Raw genomic sequence first — 20,175 nt, forward strand, 5'->3', positions numbered from 1 at the left:
ACTTTAGTTACAAGTTACTTTGCAGATTACATTATTACAAGCCAACACAGCGGCCAAATGAACGGCTTCCCATGGTTTCGCTGAAACATACTGAGCAACATTTATTCTGGGGATTGTCTTGTCGTATTTTTTCAACATATCTTAACTTTTACTCGAGTATGACTTTTGGGTACCTTTTACAACACCGCTCATTTATGATCTTTTAATTTTGGACAACACTGCTCATGACAGAGATGATTAAGACATATCAGGTTTTGGCTCCACAGTTAGTAGACTGAATTCAATGTTAGTTTTAGTCTTTTGGGGCTTTTTAGCCTTAGAAAACTATTAAATATCGCCAGCCTTGTTCTTTTACTATTACTAAATAGTAGTAGTACTTTACTATTTTACTATTTACTATTACCTAAATATGATGGCAGAAACTGCATTAGAGGAACGTGCAAGACCTGCTACTCAAGTGAACACAGCCAATAATGAAGGAGTGCACAGAGAATTTCAAATATTTATTGAGTATCATCACAGACTACAAGTGAAACAGCAGTGAAATCAGCAGCCAGGAACGGCTGTTAGAGTAGCTCCAAGTAGCTGTCCTGAAAATCCTGATTCATTCATTCTTTCATTCATTCTTTCATGATACTGCATGCGGGACACCAGATAAAAGACTTCATCTCTTCATGTCAAAGTGTTTACATGGTTAACAATGAACCCTTCACAAGGGGAGAAAAGGCACATCAGTTGAGAGGGGTGTTGTCCACCAGGGCACTGTTAACAAAGAAGAGTTGCCACTGACTCATATTCCCATCTGAGCATGCAGGAGCTCTTTTAAAAAGTGGCACACAACGCCTGCCATTAATATTTTTATGCATAATAACACTTAAAATATCTATCGTTCTCGTGTCACCTACATGTAAAATTCCCTAGAATCTGTTTTGGAAAAATACAAAGAAATATAAAACATATATTTAAAAAAAGCTCATAAACAGTATCTGTTGCTGTGCAATACAAATCTAGTGTTTTTTCAGCCCTGTATAGAGACCTAAGTGTGCGTTCACACTGCTTAGCAACACAACAATAAAACCCTACAATCCATTCACAGAGTTGAGTGACAGTCCAATCGTTGGCAGAACATAAAATTAACACGTTTGCCGGACAGTACAACATGTCCACGTCTGAACTTGTGCCAATCAGAGTTTTAAGCTTCTGTGTTCTCCTACTGATGGAATAATTGTTCAGCTGGTGAGTGCAACACAGAAGAGAAGCTGCTTCTCAAGACACATTCTTAGGGAAAAGATCAGAACCACTTCAAAGTACAAGAACCTGGCATGACAGTGGGTAATGTGCTCTTTGAAATGTCTACGTAAAGGATGTACTCAAAGCTGAAGAGAATGCGTTAGGGATGCCAGTTCTGTAGAAATTTACAGTGCTACCTTTAGGGCCTCCTTTAGCATAACCTGCTGCTGCTTTAAGGCCATGAGGATTTTTAAGCACTTTTAGTATTTTTTCCAAAGAATTGTAGGTTGCTGATGGTGGTGGGTGAGCAATAAGAAGCATCAAAACGATCTATCAATAAGACAGATCGTTTTGAGGCCTGTTAAGAGCTTTTCTGGAGGCTTTTAGAACCAGCAGATTAAATTAAATACATAAATTGGCTTGTTAAAAACTAGACACTGTCTCAACTCCGTAGTATTCCAGCACAGAACGATCCGTCGGCCACGTTGCTTGCAGGCAGGACACACAGTTCTTGTGGGTTTCATTGAGGGCTTTACTTAACACTGACGATCGACGTTTTGTGGATGGACTCCATGACAGCTGCAAGGCGACTGCACAGGTCGTGGGCCTGGCTGACGTGGACTTTGGGTGGGTCTTTAAGAACTACTGCGTCAGCTGAACCGTCCAGAACCCTGGGCAGAAACTCACCCAGCTTCACCTGCAAAGACTCTGAAAACGGAAGAGGCCAGAAGAAATACAGCCGTTTATTTAATTTAGGGATTCCTTTAGGGAGTCAGACATTTGTTTAAGGTTTTGACACAAACTTTTGGCTTTGCGAATGTTTCATGAGGAAGGAAAAGCATTTAACATGAAGCCTCAGGAACACCTAATACATTTTTTCAATATTAGCTGATTTGTTTAAGATGTGCTGATACATTAATTCATCTAATCTCACCGTCCATATCCTGGCCCAGGCAGCAGCACCAGTGGCTGCGGATGCTCTCCATGGCGTCCCGGTCTTCCTGGGATAAAGCCGAGTCCCGGCTCATCAGGTGAAGGCAGGGGATGACGGCCTCGTCCATGACGGCGATGCCCTCCTCCACATTCGTCTCCTCACCGCTGCAGAACAGCCGCGATGCGCTTTCATTCAGTACCTGCGAGGCGGATGTTGGGACGAGAAGAAGATAGTAAGAGTTATTGTCACACAGTGTGTTTGATCAGATGACAACACAGTCCTCATGAAGCATTGGAGGGAATTACAGATACAGATTCCCACATATACTGTATGTTTATAAGCATATTGTTGGTGCATACAAATTATAATCAGATTATTTTTTATTTTCAAGGAATGAAAGTTACAATTTTATATTGTAACTATTCTATTGATATTTAAAAATTGAGCTTTGTACATTCATGGTTAAAAAATAAAAACACTTCTGTAGTCCCACACTCTGGCTGTAGGACCAGCCTTACTCACAGTGAGGCATTTCCTCCTGTAGACTGCAATTAGAGACTTGTCAATGCCACGTTTCTCTCCATTCTTCAGCAGGCTGGCGTTCGTCTCGTACGCATGAGCCAGGTAGGTCAAAGCCTCCCGCATCCTGCAGCACACACACGTCAGCAACTGTCATCATGTCATTCTCTACATAAACTGCAGTCCCACTTTTAGCCAATCAGTGAGAAACACCTCTTTAGCTATGTAAAACACTCATTGTATGAGTGTAAAACACAGATGTTTAAAATTCCCAGTTTAAAATTCCCAAAATACCAGAATGGTATTTATGTGTAAATGTGTTCTTTCTCTTGTTCTTCTCGTGCACATTAGCAGCTATGTTTATTTGGTTACAGGCTCATTTTAAGAGGATTTTCCCTGTTTCATGTGCAGTATGACTATTAAAGCTTTCTGAACCTTCAGCGGTCAAGCTTCTCAAAGATTCTGAAAAACACAAGCAGCTTGATTGGTAGTATGGTGGTGAACGTAGGACACATACTTTCCATGCTGGTAGTGCTCCAGGCCAGTCAGCAGGTAGACAAACACTGTCCTGAACAGCCTGTAGTCATCATGCCACTGCTGTGAGAGAGCACAGAGGACAACCAACTATCACTTTATTTGCTCTCCGCTATGTTTTCAAATGCTTGATCACATTGTAGAACTTAAAGCAATCAACGACAACAGAGACAGATTAATTTCCATTCAAATTATTACAAAGATGGGAGAAAATAAGTCCAACAAGGCAGAGGTAAGCTAATCTTTTAGACAATACCAAGTATTCATCCATATCCATGTCCTCTGGCTTGATGAGGCGCAGCTTGGATCGGGCCTCCCTCATGATACTGATGGCCCTGCATGTACAGAGAGGACACATCAATGCTTTATATGCGCAATATAGCTGAATGAGGAGCTTTTTTTTGTTGATAAAAGTGAAAAGTGTCATAATATACACACCATCATCATTCTCTTTCTATCCTTTTGGTGAAAATGAAATGTAAAAATAACCATTCCCAATAAAATCTTGACTCAAATCATGACCACAATATCTGTAAAAATATATCAGCAATAATATTTGTTTTAAATATCATTCAGCCATTTAACTTACTTGATATAGTCATTTTCCCTTCATGCTGCAGATCCCTGCTCTGAACACAAGATGGCAGCATAGGCATGCTGTTTGATCTACTGTATCTCTATGTTTCACCTTAGTTACTCCCTTACTTCTGCTGTGTGTACACACTGTAACGCCCAGACAGAAACCTCTCGAATATTACCAGTTTTCTGATAAATCAGTTTATCTTGTCTGCAAATCCTTTTTGCCCTCCAACTTGTTTTAATCATCAAAGTCAAACAGATTTTTCTCCTTAATCTTTCAGGTGTGTCATCCACTTTTTTTTAAAGTGTCAGTTTCACCCCAGAGTGTGACACAACGTATCAGTATCATCATTATATATCTTTTGAAAACTTAAGGGGCCACTTGTCTGTTATCTGTGCGTACCTCTCATCAAAGCTCAGGTTGCGGTCGGTGAACTGCTCCAGCAGCGTCCTCTCTATGATGCGGTTGGGTGCCTTGTTCTGGAAGAAGTACACCAGAACGTGCTGCAGACGAACGTCCTCCTGGGGCGTCGTCTCCTCCTGGGAGAGCTCATACAAGCGGGAATACTCCTCGTGGAAGGCCTGAGGGAACAGTGGGAAATCATCTCAGACTGAGTTATGTTTAGATTTTCCAAAAATGATCAGACTTGGCAAACATGTAAAAGTGCTTCATAGATACATTTAAGTTAAGTTAAGACAGTCTAACATTCTTCATCCATAAAGAACCAGTACAGTAAAAAATTTAATCAGGAATACATGTAAAAAGAAATCTTTAGGAACCTTCTAATCCACTGATGATTAACTATTAATACAGTTTATGCTGTATATCATCTTGTAACCAGCAGGTCCCTCAAAACATTTGAATATTTTTGCGTTTATGCTCTGATTCTAATAAATATGTGGCATAAAGAGATCATTTTAAGGTTGCTCCTAACAAATATTTTATGTTGTCTGGCAAAAACGTTTCAGTGAACATGATTTTTTAAATTATTTTGTGCAATGCAGTGTTAATGTAAGTTGTGATAATATCCCTCTAAGAGCATACCTTGATGAGGCCAGCCTCAGGTCCTTCCTTATCAAAAATTTGCCTGGCCTTGGCGATGGCTAGAATGACACCTTGCATAGCTGGAGTCAGCATCATCTAGGAAATGAGCCGGCAATAAAGAGGACAAATAGGAGTTATTACAACACTGGGCAGCAAACAGAAAAACAAACAAAACAATATATGTCATGATGTCTGTGTAAAGATGCTGAACAGTTTAGGGCTGCACTACATTCCCACGTGCTGATTGTGTCCGAGGTGGAAAACATTCTTGAAGCGAAGTAAAGAAATAAAACTGCAAAACAGCATCATTCGAAAATGAGCCTCAAAATGAGCAGCAGAAAGAACAAAATCGCACATTTGTAGGATTTCAATATCATTTCAGTGTTTAAGTGTTCAGAAAAACTTGGATAAATGTTTAATTGATGCTAAACTATTCATCCATCAAGTGGTGCTGTAAATTTAACATCAGATCTGAAACATAGTGGCAAGTTAGGAACAGCATTCACAACTTGATATATCAGTGTGTTAATATATCAATACATTAAAGACTCAGGATACACAAATACTGTCTTCATTTTAAGGCTTGGGATAGACTGATTATCGGTCAGGCTGATTATTGGGGCTGGCAGGCAGTTTTTTTCTGATTATCTTTTCTTGGTGTTTGTTTGTTTTTCATCCAATTGCAGATACAATTAATTAATTAAAAAATGTCCTACTTTGTCTCTGATGCAGGATCCATTCTCTGTCTGTAGTCCACTCTGTGGTCTCACTCTATGTCCTGCCTACAACACTATCTGATTGGCTACATGTCACGAGCAACAGCCTATCAACACTGAATAATCTGACTCTGCAAACTAGTATATTTAGTTTATAAAATTCATGTAATCGAGTGAAATTACTTCATGTCACATTATGACACATACTCACCTCTTCATTATATCCGTCAGCATCAGCTCTCACCATGATCCGGCCCACATTCGGGATCTCCACTTCAGAGACCTCGTTCTCAGTCTGTCTCTGTCTAACTGGGGCCTCCTGCTGCTGCAGCTGCTGCTGCTCCTCATCCTCCTTCTTCGCTTCATGTTCAGGAGCTTCTCCAGAAGCTTCTGGCTCGCCTTGAGCTGGAAGGCTGAGGCCTGCAACCTGTGTGTCATCTTTCTCCTCATGGAGGTCAGATGCAGCCTGGTTACTAAGCTCTGCTTCAGGGCCAGGAGTCTGCAAGAGAAAGATTTAAAAAGATGCCTTTAGTTCATCCATTATCTATACCTGCTTATGTCAGCTCTAATAGAGAACACAGCATGTGTTTCTATTTTAACTCCCCATTCCAATGGTGAACAATTTGGATATGGGAGAGTGTGACATTCAAAATGGCTGCTTGTATCCAGTCAAAAGGTTGGCCTGATTATATATTGTCAGGTGGGTCAGCAGAAAGGCTGCAGCTTCAGACATTTGTAAATACACTTAAGGACTAACATTCACTTACATGTGACAAATCAGTGTGTCAGCAGAGCTCCTGATATGTCAAGAGGACAGAAGTGGTTTGTTATTCCCTTAACTAAGTTACCAGTTTATTTAAAGTCATCAAACTGAACAGCCTACAATAGATCTGATATTCATGAAGCTTATAATCAATCATCCATCATATTGTGTCACTCTACGGTCATTTTTCAAGCTCTAGGCTGTGCTGTTGTTGTATTGGACTGAACTGGTGTTTCTAATATATTGACCAGACTGACAAAGACTAAAAATTATCAAGGGAAATAATATGACATGCCTGAACACGCTACTGACTATTAAACAAATTAGTTGTAGCAGTAATCGCTCTATCGAGACATTAAGCCTGTATCTCCATCACTATGTTAAGTGGTGAAATAGGACCCCTGACCCACATGTACACACTCACATGTGGCCTAGAATTTCTGACCCATATTATCCAGAAGGGGAACAGGGGACTTGCCCACCTGACTCTGAAGCTCTTTCTCAGCTGTGGTGGAGCTCTGGCCAGGAGCCAAGGTGTCAGTGACTGTCGCGCTGCTGGTGTCGTCTGACTGGCAGCCAGGGCTCTGCGGTGGTGGTGCTGGTGGGATTACCTCTGATTCTTCTAAGGTCAAAGAAAGAGAGAAGAGAGGTTATGAGTGCACACACGGACTGTTCAGCAGTTACTTGTACTTGCAGGATATATAATAGTTACCTCATCATATACTACAGGGCCTTAACATAAAACAATCCAATTAATAACAGAATTGTAATACAAGATTTCTAGCATTTTTGATTTCCAGGTCAGATAAATATTATCACAAGTGTCACCTAAATATAAACAGAGATTGCTGGTTCTGTTTTTGTGGCGGGGCACCAACCATTTGGTATTTTCCAAGTGCAGAGTGCACATGCACAGGTGGGAGGTTCATTCAAATGTGGCAACGCAAAGTGAGCTGTGGGTATTTTGGTACTTAATTACAAACCCAGGTCTGTCTTTGTCGAGCCCAGAATATACAAGCAAAAGAAACAACTTCGCATGGACCCGGATGCAAAAGCCTCACAACTTATCGTGGATTATCCATATTATGCAAGTAAAATGCCTGTTTTGCTTTCCAGTCCTTAAACTGTATTTTTTGTGTTCTCCAAAAAGGTAAAAACTTTGTGTTAAAATTCATGCTTTTGGTATTTTGATATCTGCTTATAAAGAAGATGCTGCTTGCTTCCTGAACCCCCACAACAGAAAAATGGATAGATATGGCAAATGATATTTAGGAAGATAGTTATGTAAAGATTTATTTGTTTTCTCTGTCTTAAGAAAACTGTGTTCATTAAATTCTGGACCAACTGGGTCAAATATACCCGATGTTTTTGGAGTGTTAAATGAATGACTTTTCAGCCTCCCCCAGACATCCTTTCATTACTTATCTGCATGCTCTATCTCTCCATAAATGTACAAACTTCCTACATTTTGTAAAAATCTTTGGGATGCAGAAGTAATGACACCGCCCTTATCCTTGTAATATAAACTGCTGTCCAACATTCATGGTTATTTACAATAGGGCTGAATGAAAAAAATAAATAAAATAACAAATAAAATCATATTGCGATTATTTTGACAGATGAGTGACAATTTTAGTGGGACAGGACATTTTTAATTTTAATTTCACTGAGAAAAACATGAACATGATGATGATGTGATTTTGCCAAACAAGCATGTTTCTTCACGTCTGGAGAATGTGATTTGCAGGCCTGGGGATCTCTGTAGCATCTTAATAATCCTAATTTACAGTGGTCATTACTAGGTGACTTTTAAGCCTATACAAAGATTTGGATTGATGATCGTGCAGTCATCTGAAAATATTATCAAACAGGTTGAGGCTTTTAAAAACCTTGCCTCATTCCCTTTTCTCCCTTAACCGCTACAGACCTTCAGGATTTTCTTTTTGATCAGGCTCCACATCCTTCTCTGCTTCTGGCTCTGGTTGTGGCTCTGAGGAAGCTGTCTGGTCTGGCTCTTCAGTGGATGGTCCAGACTGGGGCGCTGGCTCAACTGGTGCTTGATCTATATTGTCTGCGCTGGGATTTGTGGGCTCTGCAGATGCTGTAGACTCTCCCTGTGGGGTTGCCGTCTGGCAGAACTGCTCCTCCCATTCACTGAGCTCCTGCTGGAACCAGCGGTTATCTTCATGGACGTAACGTCTGAGGACTGGTGGCAGGGAGTCCATGCCATGCAGCACCTGGCCTGTCTCATCATCTGTGTCATCTGAGTGAATGTGGGGTAGTGTCAGTTATCACATTAAAAGTGCTTCAAACTTTGCTACTTTAATTATCAAGATTACGCTAATCAGATAAAATCAAACTGAACAACTAAAAATCACTCAGAGACCTACTTGTAATAAGGTTCGGTATCCTGTCATCTATGTACATCAGGCAGTAGGCACTGGCGTTGGTCATGCCCCCAAATGAGTCTCGTTCCAGCTCCTCCCATGACGACTCAGTGATGCTGATATCATTGTACTTCATCCAGCGCTGGTTGGCATGGTCGTAGATGTAGGCCCAGTAATGACCTGCTGATGCCTGGCCCTCATGGACGAGCACTGCATGGAGTCTGTAGGGTACCTAAATAAAAGGAGGAGATAGCATTGAACTCATGCTGTACAAAATACTGAAGCCCTACAATTTTCAGAGTGAACTGCTGGTTGTCAGATTGAATGAGGTGACGGTATGTCTCACCTGGCAGAGACTGTTGTCTGCGTACATGCCCTCCAGCATCTGACTGAGCCTGTCAATGCTTGCCTTTAGCTCTGGCAAACATAAAAAAACAAAAGAAAAAACACAAAATTAAAACACAAAAGTTAATAAAGTACACTTGCAGCTAAGTGGAAATTAATTTCTTTTATATTTCTTTAACCTAGTTTTTGTCCAAATAGGGGAAAGTTGGGAAGAGGATGTTGAATTCTAGTATTCAAATCACAGGAATATGAGCTGAGCTAAGAGACAAAACATATTAAATATCTTGTAAAGTAATCTTATTAAATCCGAATCCAATGATATATGAAAACTGTATAAAAAGCAGTGTTAGTGTATTTACTCTGTTATATGCATTTGCATTAGCATACCATTTATGTCATTCTCAACTTCTGTCCTCCAACGCTGTAGGCATGTCTTAACAAAGTGCAGCTCTTCTTCAGTGATGCTGTGGGGGGCTGGGTGAGGTGGGCTTTCAATGGGGAGTCTGCACTGGGTGAAGGGTTTGTATATGGGGGTCCGCTGGCAACTGGAAACACTTGAAACCAGGCCCTCTGAGGAGTCTGTTTCTCCAGGTTCACTGAGGGAGGCAAGGAAAGCTTTAAAGATAGTTTGGTTACGGATGCAGGGTTTAATACCACAAAAACAAGATGTAATGTAGGCCTTTTTCAATTCAATCACCAGTGTTATCAGCATGGCAATGGAAAGTGACATTATGTGTAAGAATATTGTTCACTGTATAGTATTTTCCATCAGTCTCTGGTCCTCCATGTACTCACCCGTTTTCTTTGGAGCTGGGGTCACCGAGGGGGTGGCTTGCAGGAGTCGGTGAAGTTGGTCTCAGATCTTCAGCTGGGGAAACACTTGTGGGCTTGGTGGTGGCAAACTCCAGCACAAATTGCAGCATATCAGCCAGAGGATACTTGGTAGGTCCGGAGCCATAGTTTTTGTAGCTGTGAATAAAGGCAGGATCCAATTAATGCAGAATTTTTTTCTGAAAAGTATCAAAGCTGTAGTGGTAACTTACCACTCAAGTTTCTGCTGAAGGGCAGCAAGTTGCTCCTTGAGTTTTTTCACTTCTCCTCTCCTCTCATGAGTCTCTTTTATGTTTTTGTGAAGATATCTGTTCACATAAAAATCAGGCATTAACCAAAATGTATCAGTACATGGGTGTAAGATTTAAACAGACACATAACCGGCTAGTTTTTCTTTCCCTCTACAATTTTAGTACGAGAATTCTGATATAAGTTGACATACATTTGTGAGACAATCATTCTGAATATTGCTGCAGCCTACGTCCTTTGAAGTTATCCCTACGCCTGTAGAAGTGTGAATATGAATAAACCTGCATGTCTATGATCGTTTTATCTGTACAAAGCTCACCTGTCCATATAAACTATTTGTGGGAACTCCAGTTTCTTGTGTATCTTTTCCGGACGGCCAAGCTGGGTGTTGAATTCAAATCTGGACAGTTCAAATGTCAAGACTGGTGGTAGCTTTTTGAACCATCTCTGCAAAGAAGAGACAATATAATTGTCTTAGTGCAGGATCAAATTGCACAAACACTGAAATGACCGTATACATAGTAATCCTATTGTTATTCAGTTGATGAATGTTTCACCTCACGGCCAGGTGTGACGCTGTGATCTGAATGAACTGACTCAATCTCCTTCTCAACCATGGCACCCTCCAGGCATTCATCCAGGTTGTTGAAGCCGTTGACTTGCAGGGGATACTGGCCAAACTGCTCAATATTACACAGAGTCTTACCTAAACAGAGCCACACAGACGTGAGTGAGTAAGAACAGAAATCACGTTGATTGTTGCTATGACAGAAACTCAAACAAAACTCATACCCTCATGTCTTCTTTCTGTCACAAAGGTGCCATAGAAAAGCTGGACCATGGGGTTTAGTTTTTTGTCTTCTGCGTTACTGACAAAAAAAGACATGACACACTTATGTAATTTAGCACACAAATTGAAAATAGTCCATGAATGTGGATGACATCAACATTTGACTTACTTTCCATTGGCAGCCAGCTGAAAAGCATCCTCTAGCCAGTCGAGCAGTTTGTGGGAAAACTCACTGACATCCTGGAATAAAGACATTAGGAAAAAATGTAAAAATAAACTCTAGGTATTGCCTCATGGTCAAGGATAAGTATTTTTTGTGTTGTACTGTTGTACCTGTTGAGCCTCGCTGGTCCTGAAGGCGTCTCGCAGTAACTCCACTGCAGCTGAAGGATCCACAAACCTGCGAGTGGAGCCCACCATGAGGGCAAACAGACAGCGCAGCTCCTGCATGAAAGCTATGTTCCTCTTGTCCTGTTAACAGATGGCCAGAGTCAAACTTCAGCCCCTTTACACTCTCACATAACAGCTATGTATACATTGACAGAAAATCTCCACAGCTTGTGTATAATCAGGTCTGCTGTAAATGGCAGCGGCGGAGGAGCCCACTGGAGAGCACTTGTATGTGCTGGTGACAGTAGTTTACTCACAGAATGACTCTTACACTTCTCCAGCACTCGCTCGGACAGATGGTAGTTGAGAACCAGCCTCCTGAACACAGGCAGGTGGAACAGTGACTGCAACAAGACAACAAAACAAGGCTGTCCAGTCAAGGTCGAAAGTGAAAGATTACCAGCTGGCAGATGATGATTACAGTCGTCATGCATAACATTGTAGTGGTGGAAAGATCATTTAAGAGACATGGGCAGAAGCAAAATACAGTATGTTCCTTGATCAACACAGAAAACTGTTCCACATTCCCACCATATTTTGCAAATTAGCACCTGCAACTGTCCTGCTTCCATTTCACATTTCTGCAGAAGAGAAATCTGAATATTGGATAAAACCAGGTTCAAATCTCTTGTTTAATTTTTTTGACATATGACAGTCAGGTTTTTACGGAAGGAATTTTGGATATCTCTCTTTTTATCACTCCATAAATCAGAAAATACTGTCAACAGCCAAAAGAAAAATCCATTTTTGCCATGTTTTTAGGAATAAATGTCATACAAATCCCTGTGTACAAACCTTCAGAATATAGATAGGATCATAAATTTGTATCACACATTTTCTTACATCTTTTGTTTATATATGCAAATGAGGATATGTAATTAAATATGTGAATTTCCAGGACAGAAATCTGAAATGAAAAACACCTAAATGAGTATTTTAGACATTTTCTTTCCACCAGTCTGAAGAAGATGTTATGGAAGCAAATAGCCTGAGTGCATGAAATAATAATGTTTTCACCTGTAGTGTCTGCCCGTAATAGACTCAGTTTTCAATAAAACAAGACATCAACAGTTGCTTACTAAAGGGGTTTTGATCTCAAAGACAAATGTAGTTTGTTTTCCTCCTGCAAGTTCTGGAGCCTCTTAAGATGCCCCTAACCTCCTGGGAGCTGTTAGATGCTCTCTGGAGGTACTGGAGGCTCCTTTAACTGGCTGGACGACGAAGACCATATGTCGAAGTTCAGCCAGACTGTAATAAGTATGTCTATTATATTATAATCACTGAAGAAGAACGGCACTTTGTTATTATAAGTTAATATTAATTCTAAATTTGGATTAATATATGATCATTAAAGAAGAGTTGGATGATTTCTCCATTAGTCACACATTAGATAAAGAGCAGCTTTAGGCCCCTCAGCATTGACTCGGCCGTGGTTGCGACTTCAATAATTCAAAGTCGTGGTCAGTGAGTTAATAAGTTATCTGAATGAGATATAAATCAAAACTGGCTTGAAGCATTAATAAAATTAGACAAAATATTTCCTTTACCTTCAGGGATATAACATAGAAGATGGTAGAGTCTCTGCGACGTTTGGTACAGTGTTTTATTGTATTTTTTTAGTTCTTTATTTGACACACTTTGTTATAAGATACTTGTGTTCCTCATGATAAACTAAACGCATTAATACCAGTCAGATACTCTTATGTCATGTGCGATGTTGAGTGGAGCTTCTCAGCACTTATGAATATCTTGATATATATTTCCATTTCAGTAGGAAATTCAATTATGGCTTATCTCAGTTTTACTGTAATTCATACCACGAAAGATAATAGAGGGAATATGAGCTGACAACTGAATCATGTGGTCACTCAGCCTCAATCTGATAGCTTAATTACTTTTTTAAAGGGAAGAAGACTGCTTTATCTAGAGTCGGGCTCTGTTGAATCTACGACAGTTTAATTCTACCTAACAGTATCGACACCGGCGAAAAACAAACACCATTTGTATTCAAACAACGCTGCCTCATTTTCCCATCTCTTCTCCCAGATAATAACCTCTGTCCTTTGGGGGTTGACTTCTAAATCAATGTAGAAACATATCTGGGTTCAACAAGAGACAAACAATCACTGTCTCCTCTCTGCCCATTTCAGGCTCAGACGAGGAAGTCTACTGCTCTCTCCATCATCACATCACTCGCTATTTAATTATCCGCACAGCCTGCGCATCTCAATGAGGGCTCCGGTTTCTGCCGAGCCACCTGATAGGCCTGACTAAATTCACTCTGGAATGGATTTGCAATAGAATTATCAGCTCGGAGAAATACTGTATGTTCTCTTCCTGCAAAAATATGCCCAGATATTTTTGTTTTCTTCCTGAGGTTTTTAATAACTCTATCAGAATGGTATGAATTGGGGAAAAGGTAAGATTGACGGGAGAGCCCTCTATAGTCACGGCGTTTCTGCTGTCAGTTCAACAACAAGTCTGGTGCTGAACTCATTGGGGAAATCATTATAAACCAAGTTACAGAAAGTACAGAAGGACACTAATGACTGAACCACATGCGCACTGATTTCAAAGTGGAAAAAGAATCGAAACTGTGTTACAGAGATTGCCTGAAGCCAAAACAACATTTGCTAACTACATATAAGGGTTGACCCCTCTGACAGACTCAAGTTAGAAATCTTAGAAGGGAAACTCAAAGTCTGTTAACGTTTGTTAAGCCAAGAGAGAGAGAGCTATTTTAAGATTTACCAGCAAAGGATGTGAGACACTGATAGGACAGGTGGACATTTAGACGGAGATCAGTGCACCTACAGTGACAGACTGTAGTTGGGTGTGCACTGTGCAGATGCGTTATGAAACTTTTTAGTATGATTTTTTTTAAAAACATTCAAGCCTAAATAAGAAAAGATAAGGTTCTATATCCATATGTTTTTAAGCATAATACATCAGGTATAAACCAAACCAAAAGTCAAATGCCTCGAACTATATACCGACATTCAGACAAGCATCCAGTTTCCAAAGTCAGAGACAGGAGGCCAGATCCTAACTGAACACAAACAGATCTCTGTACTCTGGCTGGATTAACAAAGACATACATTTTTTTTTTTTATGACACAATATACTCTGGTTTGTTTAGTACTTCTTCCAGCCATTTTTTCATTTAATTCTCAAATAATAGTCTTAAAATTGACTGACGCTAAACTGCAACTCATTTTCTATATAATTACCGTAAACCAAGCTTTAAAAATTACTCTGCAAGCTCCCTTACCCATGGACAGCTACAGTATATATAAATGAGGATTATCATTATTTGAACAACTCTAGTATAATAAAATATTTATTAACTCCAGCTTACGAGGCAAAAAAACCCCTTCATCAATATGTTGTCTGAATTGCAGTATAATTAACTATTCATGTAAGTATTATTTTGTTTTACTTCTTTATTACATTATATTACAATACTACTCCAACTGAGGCATTTTATAGTTGTATTGATTTTTATATACAGTATCAATATTAATGATAACAGATGTTAGTAACATTTACATATTTTATTGCGTTATTTGAATTTATCTATTAAATTAAATATAATAATGATATCTAAATAAATATATGAAAAGCATGACTTGAGATGTTGATCTGCACGTGCGGTTGTTATTTGTCTGCACCACAATGGTCAGAAATGACCCACTTTTAGTTTGTTGTTTATTGTTATTTAGACTGAAGAAGGGCACTATGAGCACTGTTTGACCGACCTCAGTTACCAAACAGCACTCATGTTGTGGAGCAAAAATTTGAATGTTGCATTCTTAATCCTGAATTGAATGAATTTGATGTAACCACTCAAGATTCCTCTTTCTGACCTGGATGACAGCACTGAACCAGCAGGTGTTTCCAACATTGCGAATGCCCACGGGCCAGTCGTCCTGACGGATCCAGTCTGCAGGGCTGCACATCTCACTTTGGGCTTCACATCTCTTCCTTTTCATCCTCGCTGCATTCTCCTCTGCACTGGCCTCCAGAGCCCTGCAATACATCAAATCACCCATTTGAAAAAGGTCGACTCTATTAAACACAGGTTGGCTAGGTTAGATATGCATTCCTATGTGAAGGCTGAAAACGAACACCTTTATGAGTTATAGGTAAAATCCCCATAAGGCATCTGAGGAAAACTGAAACTTTGTTGCCAGTCAGAAGCAAATTCAGCGTGGCTGAAACTAAAATGCTTTCTAATGTTTAATGATTATCATGAACACCATCCTAGTTTAGCCTGTTATTATGTTAACATTTCATTGTAAGCACAAAGAACAGCTGATGGGAATGTGTTTCTATTATTTTTCACTGGCAGCTGTTGTTTCGTGTGTTTTCATTCGGGATGAGCTGTGAGCTGTAGACTTTGCTGTGTCTACAGCTCACAGCTCTTGCTAATAATCTTGCTAATAATCTAGGCAGTGTGTGAACCAGAGAGGAAGAACAAACAAGTTCTTCAACAATTCAGCAGATAGTTATAAACCTAAATCTCAGTCACCTGTAACAAAGAGGGACTATATAAACAGCACGTTTCTTGTACCTGTTAAATTCCCTCTCCTCTTCCTGGGCATTGTGGGACTCCTGCAGGCTGAGTTCTATGGCAGTCTGCAGTTCATCTTTAGGAAGTACTGAAGCAACAGAAAACAATTGTTTAAAACAGTTTCATGTTCAATCTTATCAACAAACATGCATAAATCTTCATAAAAAAAAAAAAATCCTCTATACTATACGGTTCCTTGCCCCCTTTCTGGAGAACACATACATGAAAGTGCTCCATTGCAACATTTCAACAGGAATTTGGACCCTCAAAGTTGGGAATCAGAAACAACACACCTGTGTGTGAATGCCAGATCCCGCTGCTTTGAAAGGTAAAAGCTTCAGTATGCTGTAAGGCTTCAAACAAGATGATTGTTGTTAGAATTTTTGTGAATGTTTGTTTTGTCCTCAGTGTACCTTTCTGGCCCTCCCAGGTCTCTCCAGAGGTTCCTGACTCCTGTGGTTCTCCAGGATCCTGAACCTCTGCAGGTTGGGTTGTCAGCAGTCCAACGGCATGTCCAATGTCACCCTGACTGGCCTTGAAGAGAAGGGCAGGTATTTTGAATATACAGGTACTGTATATTAGTGTTTGCAGAAATCACACCACAAGAAATAAACAACTGTCAAATACATACAAGTGACAATAATGCAAAGTTGAATACAACTGAATAATTAAGGGGACACAGACAAATTCCCCTGCTGGGTTTTAAACCAGCAGTACAGAAACATTTTTTAATTTTGTATGGGACTCTGGGAGCATGTTCCCCTCCCATACCCATGAGCTCCTGCTGTGTCTCTGCCAGCCCCTGCTGCAACAGGTTGGATGATGTCTGCACCACAGTCAGCCAGACTGTTTATTGAATCGTTTGTCTATTATCTCTTTCATGAGGTTCCTATTAACTCAAGCTCCTAGGGAGTTTTCCGTCTGCAGTCGTGTTTTAAAACATAAGCAGTGTGCCGGGTTGGAAATATGGCACCCTGTGGGGTGCTTTTAATGTCATCAAAGAGTTTTCCTTTAACATTAATTACACTTCAAGAACACAGCAGAACAGTGAAGGCTATGTTTTTATCCAACTAGCAGCATGGGTCCTGTGATGGATTTACATATTCAGTACAGACATTCTGTAATTGTCATCTCTTATCAAATTAATGCTCATAACGTGACAAATACAATAATATAGGTCACCAAAGACCGTTTATCTGTGACACCATCCTCTGGTGAATGTGGATAAAGGTCATTCATTGGCTTACGTTGTGGAAAAAATTACGACATACTACAAGGGAGACATCATCCACCATCTTTTATCGCAAAGCTGATAATAGAGTCTGAGGTCTTACATTCAAGGCTCTGTAGAGAATCTGTGGGTCCTGGATGCCAGTGATCTCCCTTAGCTGGTTGATCAGCATTTCGCTCTGCTGAGAGAAAACAATAGTTAAACTTGAGAGATCCTTCATACACTGCTTCAGCCAAAATGTCCTTTGACACATTTACATAGTTAGGGTTAGTGATGGGCTGGCATTTGACTACAATTTGGACAGATCAAAATGGACAAAACAGGTCACAAGAGAACAATCCAAAGTGTACAGTATGGGTTTAACAGGTATAATTATTATAAAGACTCCCACCTTGGCACATGTACTGTTTTAAGTAACCAACTGGGGCCCACATGGCACCTGAGGATAAAAGCCCATGTTGGCCTCATTCTTAGCCTGTGACTCAGATGAGCAGACGCACATGGGGTATATATGGAGATGAAGGACAAATGTCCGAATGCCAGCCTGTCATGCCTATATGAGGACCACATATTGGCAGGGTCAGGACGATGGCTCCAAAGAACAAAGCCAAATTCAGTGGCTGGTATCACTTTATAATAACCGTCATTAATAAATGGTAAATTTATAGTCAATTAAGCTTTAGTTATTAGTCATTTCACTGATCGCAGACAATGAAATGCTTTATAAACCATTCATTAAGCTATTGTCATGGTTTATAAACATGAGTTGCAACTTTATGATGGCCATCCAAATGTTAAACGATGAACTACAAGTATTATAAACATCAGTTGTAACTTTACAATACACAATTGTTTAACAAATAGTTTGCAAAGCATTTTATTGGTTGTTCACAGTGAAATAACTGTTAACTAAAGTTGAATTTACTATACATCTACCATTTATTAATGATCAATTAACAGCATTAATGTAAGGAAAAGTTTGACATTTTTACCACTGTCACATCTGTGCAGCATATATAAGGAACAATTGCAAAGAAACCAGTAGAGACTCCTGGAAATGACTTGTCTTGGCCAAGAAATAGGCAATAACTTTTACACTACTGTTTAGGTATGGAATGGTTAAACATGTTATTTGTGAGCTTTAGAGATGCTGTTTCTGTTGGATATAGCCAGGCCAGCTTTTTCTCTCTGTTTCGGGTCTTTCTGTAAAGCTAAGCTAACTGCCTGCTCGTGGTAGCTTCATTTTTACTGTACTGACAAATAAGTGTATTTTCAAATTGTTGAACTATTCCTTTAACACAGCTTATTGATCATGCAAATTTCATAAAGGGTCATTTAGCAACCAATTCTGTGCCACCTCACCAAACATGCCAACACCCCTTTACCCACAGTCGAACTGGTAAACACACACCCAGAGGCCGTCATATGTTTTGACCTCATAGACGGAGACATGAGGAAGGAACTAACATAGGTCTGCTGAGTGAGAAGCACTATATTAAGCCTGCGACCCCAACAGCAGGTGGAAATGTCAGGGTATCTCTCTCTCTCTCTCTCACACACACACACACACATGCACACACACGAAGCCGTGAGCAGGCTGACCAGACTTATATGGAGTCCGGGGGCTATCTGAGACCCTCTTGCTTAGCCTCTATTTTAGGCCGCTGACATGGATAGCACAGGCTTCTGTTTATCATTCCACTCACCATGCCACCAGACCTGAGCGACAAAGGCAGTGGGTGTCTCTCTCTCTCTCTCTCACACACACACACACCTCCTGTGTCAATACCGTATGAAAAACAGAAGCAAACTGTCTGATTTTTCTGACATTTCTACACAAATGTTCTCCATACGCCTATGTTAACCCTTACATTTAGTAGAGAAGAAGACGATAAGCTTGGCTCAATGCACTGTCTGCTGGAATAGTTAAATAGGAAGGCCTATTGATGAAGCGCTAGCCTACTCTGCTTGAATGGCAACAGAGCCAAATAATTATTAGGTGTCAATGATACACTCTGAAACTCGAGAAACGTGGTTAACTTTTTACCAGCCAGAAGTAAAAAATAAATCACATCTTTTTTATAGCTTGTACGCCCATCTGTAGGCTATTTATAAGAATACTTCAAGTGTCCTATTGGACTAAAAACTGATCATATCAGATTTATAAACATTTCTCATCATGTTTACTGGATAAATTACCTCTTTTTTAATCCAAATATAGCCTACCAGTCACTTAGAGATAAATAAATAAATAAATAAATGGCTCATGAATTTAGTTAAGAAACTTAAAAAAAATCTAAGCTATTATAACTTATATTAGCTAACTTGCTGCTACTTATCATCTGCCAAATAAGTCACAGCTAGAAATCGAAATAAGGAGGATGGATTTTATTGAAATGAAAGCAGTTTGATGTGTTTTACATGTGCCGAATTTAAAATATTTTCCTAAAAATGTTAATCATGTTTTTATTTTGTGTTTCCACTATCTGTTCACACACGACAACACTGGGTAACTTTAAAATCCAGGATTTTTAGCACGGGCTTTGGCATCACACACACACACAGGGGTTAGTGTTAACGTTAGTTCTTCAGGCATTCCGCTGCAAACATGTCACTTGTTACGTTAATACCGGTTCCGTCATCCTTTGCGCTCACCGAGTTCGTTGAGTTATCTCCATTGTCAGTCTGTTCGCCTCTCATGGCAGACAAGAAAAAAAAAGACCCGAATTTCTTCCCGTTTTTCCACAAATGCTTTCTGCCCTGACTCCGAGTCAAGCCACCTCCATCTGTCAAGCGCCGAGAGCGAAGGGCCAGCTGCGCGCGCTCACCTGTCAAGGCTCAGGCGCGTGCACTAGAGCGGTCGCTGACCATGAACGCGCGCGCTCCCCTCAACGTGACAGGCCAGCTCTTAATGTAATCAAACACTTCCGGATTCTGTGGCAGATTTAAAGTGTTTCCACAAGGACATGATTTCATTTCAGCTCCTATTGTTTCCTGTAAAAGAATGTTTCCTAAAATTAAATGAAATTATTTTTATAATATACGATTAAATACTTTAA

The 20,175-nt window shown here is 40.0% G+C and overlaps 1 protein-coding gene across 2 annotated transcripts; it reads right to left on the minus strand.

Moving 5' to 3' along the window:
• Positions 1-488: 488 nt before the first annotated feature.
• usp28 (ubiquitin specific peptidase 28) lies at positions 489-19,926 on the minus strand. 2 transcript variants are annotated; one of them, XM_084373206.1, is made up of 26 exons: positions 19,772-19,926; positions 17,220-17,297; positions 16,299-16,419; positions 15,886-15,973; positions 15,179-15,341; positions 11,570-11,656; positions 11,256-11,393; positions 11,092-11,162; positions 10,925-11,001; positions 10,690-10,838; positions 10,452-10,579; positions 10,096-10,191; positions 9,848-10,021; positions 9,440-9,648; positions 9,054-9,124; positions 8,711-8,939; positions 8,248-8,583; positions 6,803-6,942; positions 5,769-6,056; positions 4,842-4,937; positions 4,200-4,378; positions 3,474-3,552; positions 3,201-3,280; positions 2,687-2,810; positions 2,165-2,363; positions 489-1,938 (listed from the first exon to the last, which is right to left on the minus strand). In XM_084373206.1, the coding sequence occupies exons 1-26, from the start codon at positions 19,814-19,816 to the stop codon at positions 1,763-1,765; spliced, it is 3,621 nt and encodes a 1,206-aa protein (XP_084229332.1). In that variant the 5' UTR covers positions 19,817-19,926; the 3' UTR covers positions 489-1,762. The 2 variants fall into 2 exon arrangements, with proteins under 2 accessions (XP_084229332.1, XP_084229333.1); XM_084373207.1 differs by having other exon boundaries at positions 17,220-17,294; positions 19,772-19,925.
• Positions 19,927-20,175: the final 249 nt, after the last annotated feature.

This window comes from Pagrus pagrus, assembly GCF_965226575.1.
Source record: "Pagrus pagrus genome assembly, chromosome: 14".
In the NCBI taxonomy this organism is placed as follows: Eukaryota; Metazoa; Chordata; class Actinopteri; order Spariformes; family Sparidae; genus Pagrus; species Pagrus pagrus.